This window comes from Gavialis gangeticus, unplaced genomic scaffold (assembly GCF_001723915.1).
Source record: "Gavialis gangeticus isolate Ggan-Ray unplaced genomic scaffold, GavGan_comp1, whole genome shotgun sequence".
NCBI lineage: Eukaryota > Metazoa > Chordata > Crocodylia > Gavialidae > Gavialis > Gavialis gangeticus.
The window spans coordinates 4,842,514-4,846,526 of NW_017728998.1; the positions used below are offsets into that span (position 1 = coordinate 4,842,514).

At 63.1% G+C, this 4,013-nt stretch overlaps 1 protein-coding gene across 1 annotated transcript in view; it reads left to right on the top strand.

Annotated features, from left to right (window-relative positions):
* Window positions 1-6: 6 nt before the first annotated feature.
* GSE1 (Gse1 coiled-coil protein) overlaps window positions 7-4,013 on the top strand; it is a 264,182-nt gene continuing 260,175 nt past the window's right edge. Inside the window, exon 1 of the mRNA XM_019505436.1 lies at window positions 7-870. Coding sequence (XP_019360981.1) covers window positions 121-870 — 750 coding nt within the window. The 5' untranslated portion in view covers window positions 7-120. The remainder of the gene's footprint in view (window positions 871-4,013) is intronic.

The window sequence follows — 4,013 nt, forward strand, 5'->3', positions numbered from 1 at the left end:
CACCGGGCGCCCGGGGGCGAGGCCGGCCCGCCGGAAGCCTGCTACCTGTGCGGCGAGGGCTGCGGCAAGGAGGCCAGGCCGGTCTCGGCTAAGATCGCCAACGGGAACGCCAAGAGCGCCATGCACTTCCCCTTCCTCAGCCTGCTGCCCTGCCCGCCCGGCGCCAAGGGGCTGAGCAAGCACTGGGAGGTGAGCAGCTGCCGCAAGTGCTACGGGGTGCTGCAGGACCTGTGGGCCATGTACCGGGCGTGCCGCGACGAGGAGCTCATCACCTCCGTGCAGAGCTTCCTGGGCAGGTACCACCAAGTTTTCTCCGGCACCGACGCAGCCGGGCATCCGGCGGCCAAGCCCGGCCTGGCCTCCTTCTGCTACATCTGCGGGGCCGAGCTGGGCACCGGCAAGGAGTTCCAGCTCAACGTGAACCCCCCCGGGCGCTTCGGGGAGAAGGAGCCCTTCTTCCCCTTCCTCACGGTCTACCCCCCGGCCCCGCGGGCCAGGCCGGCCGACGCCACGGGGCTGGTGTCCACCTGCGTCCTCTGCTACCACGACCTGCTGGGCCAGTGGGCGCAGCACGAGGGCCGCAACGCCCACCACCCCAGCAGCGCCTGGTCCCGGCAGTACAAAGTGGAGACCTTCATCTGCTTCTTCTGCCGCCAGGAGAAGAAGCGATGCCTCGGATTAAGGGCCGTGTGCGTGGCCCGGCTCCCCGTGTTCCTCTACACGCTCCGGGTGCCCAACAGCTTGCTGGTGGACGATGGGAAGCAGCTGATCATCGGAGCGTGCCTGGACTGCAGAGCGGTGGTCCTGGCTGGCAAAAGCATGATGCCCCCGGACCTGCTGGCTGCACCGCCCCCGATGACCCTCCCCAAGGTAAGGGCCTCCTGCCTCAGTTTCCCTGCACTTGGGGTGGGTGGGACGGTCGGGTGCTTTTTTGGTGCGTCTGATCCAGGAGGTAAATGTTTGTCGTGAGCCGGTCCTGGGGGGGGCCTTGCCTCCTCGTGGGGTCGCCGCAGTAGTTGCGCTAAGAAATGCAGCCCGCGTTCATGCCAGCCGCTTTGGCCCCTGTGCTGGAGCCGTTCCCAGGCCCGAACGGCAGCCGTTGCCCGGTCGGGCAGAGCAGCGAGTGTCTCCCTCCCTCTGTCCCAGCCCGGGGAGCCGTCGAGGGGCAGGCCTGCCCCCGGTAGACGAGGGCCTCCCCTAGGAGCAGCGTTATCGAGCCGTGTGGGTGTTCGCAAGAAGGTGCAGCAAAGTTTTTCCCTCCCGAGGAGCGCGAGTGCTGGCAGCAGGCAGGCCACTTGCTGCTGCCTGGACGGGCTTTCTGGGGCAGGGGGAGGCGTTCCTCGTGCCATCTGCTTTTCCCTGTGGGAACGAGCCTGTCTCTGCAAGTCAGATGTGCAGGGGCCGCGAAAACCGCCCGGGACTCTCCGTCCTACGGGGCGCCAGCCTGCGTGCTGCGATGGAGAGAGCTGCCGCGTCTGATTCTCATCAGCGACAGAGAGGGGGGCAGCAGGTCTTCGGTGGGCCCGCGTGGGTGGGGAAACGATCGCCGCGTAGCCCGTGCTCCCGCCGTTAGATCGTGTTAGAGCTGCTGGCTCCCAGACCAGCTGCAGGATCCCCTTCCAGCAGGGAAAGGTTACTGTGGAAATTGCCAGCTTGTTTGCCCGGACCTTATTTTTCCATCAGCTGGAACGAGATCCCTTTTGAGTCCCTGCCGCTCATCACAGGCTAATTATAAAGTAGCTCGTGTGGAGAGATGGGTATGGAGCGGAGCGGGCCTGGGAGTGAGGAAATCTGTTCTTGGCTCTCTCTGCTTGGCTTCGCTCGCCTGTGAAGCGGGGAGAGACACCTCCTTGCAACTGTCTTGCAGGCACGGGGTCTTGCCTCCATGGGAGGGTTGATCTGCATTAACCCAAGTGGGAATTGGGGCTGGGTTAGCTGATCTGTATCAAACCCTCGTGCGGACGCTCGTGCTAAAGCCGAGGGGCTTCCGTTCGGTGCTGCCGAGTTCACTGAGACCTCCCCGGGTGTCCTGCGCTCAGCCGCGTGACACCAAGCCCTTGGGGACCCCGGCCTGGAAGGGAGCCCAAGGGCCGGCTACGCCACGGGGCTCCTGCCCCCGTCGCTACAGCATCCGAGCCCTCCGGCATAGCTGTGGTCTCAGGCAGCTTGTTTCCCTCCGAGCTGAAGCCTGGCTGGCAGCCACCTCCTCCTCCCGGCAGAGCTGCCTCCACGCTGGGGGGGTTGGCTGGCAGAGCGCGCTCGCCGCGGGGGGCGATGCGCTGGCGTCCTGGCGGGGCTCCGCTCTGCTGGCACAACCTTGCAACGCCGGCTGAGCTGAGAATCGGCATTTGTTGCTGCTGCAGGGCAAACCCTGGAGGAGTTGCCTCGGAGTTTGCTCGCACGAGAGCAGGGCCTGCATCTTGTAGTCTCCCCCCTCACTCTCAGCTGATAGGAAGCTCAAATTCATGCCCTTGGCTGACCTAGCGGTGACGCTTGCAGCGCCCTGGTTCTTGGAGGCTGGGGCTCTGCGGCCCTTGGATACCAGGCTCCTTGTGGGTATTGCAGGCTGGGCCACCAAACCGAGGTCTCTGGAATCACTGGGTCATTTGGAAACCTTTGGGCGCTGTTCTCAGCCAGCAGGGACGGGCCTCATGCTTGGCCTGGCTGAGACCGGCGCTCCCCATTTCCTAGCTCTCACATTTTCTCCTGGCTGATTTTTAAAAATACCATTTACTAGGGTTTTTGCAAGCTGCATCCTCCGTGCTGGCTGCAGCGCAGGGGGATGCTGCTCCTGGATGCTGTCGCACTGCCAAGTTTGCGAGGCTTTCCCTTTTGCCTGGCCAGGCAGTTGCAGAACCTGCTCGGAGGATGGCAAGGCAGAGCGAGGAGCGTGCCCTGCCGCGCTGGGCCTGTGTGAGCTGCTGTCAGCGCACGTCCTTCTTTGCCAGCTTGTCTGCTTTGGGCTTTGCCTCCTCTCAGCCTGAAGACCTCGCTGCACCATGACTTCTGCTCCTGGTTGTAAACCTGGCTCTGGGTCACTAATGTTTCGGCGGCTGCCTCCAGGCTGCGTGGTGTTGCGGTGGTCTTCCAGCTGCTGCGAGTACCTGTGCATCCCTGCTGCTCTGGGGTCCTGCTGATCCGGTGATGCTGCCGTGCTCGGTCCATGTGAGCCTCCCAGAGGTGTTGTGGCTGCACCTAGACTCGCCCCGTGAGGCTCGATCCACGCGTCTGTTGTACTTGGGATGGAGCTAGGGAGCGAGGCTGAGGCGCTGCTAGCAGGTCCACGGGGCGCTGTCTATGCCCAGCGTATGTCAGGAAGGCACCAGTAGCAGTGCAAAAGCTGCAGGGACACCTACACGTGCCTTCTGCTAGTGAGGGGACAGCCGCAAAAGCCTGACCCTGCTCAGGGAAGCGTGCAGAAAGAAGGGCCCTGCTTTCTTCTGGATGTGCTCTCAGCCAAGTGCTCTACAGCAAAGTTTTGCAGAGCAGACTGGGCCTGACCATCCCCATTGACCTCGCTGTCCCCTGATTTGGCCCCAAAAGCAGGCAGCAGGATGGAGATGCTGTCTTATGGAGGTCTTTTGCAGGACCACCCACCCCCAAAGTCCTCATGTGCTGTTGCAGACCCATTGGGGTATGGTCCTGCCTGCCTTGCGGGCTGCTGGCGTGACTCCGCAGTGAATATGGAGACGGAGCCGATCCTCCGCTCCTGCCGTTGACCCAGGTGTCAAATCCCTTTCCATTAGAAGTAGCTGCAAGGTTAAAGGCTGGGGGTCAGTCCCGTTGACCTGAGCAGGACGACTTGGGTAAGCTGGGGGGGTAGGATCGAGCCCTGCATCCTGCAGCCCTTGTCCTCTTCCCCTCACTTGTAAAGAGGCCTCTCTTGTGCTTGCGGCCTGCAGTCACTTCTCCTCGCTCAGCTTTGCTTTCTGGCCCCTGCCCATCTCTCTGCAGGCGAAGGGGACTTGAGCTGGGAACAGGTACTGCTGTGTGTGTGTGTGTGTGTGTGTGTG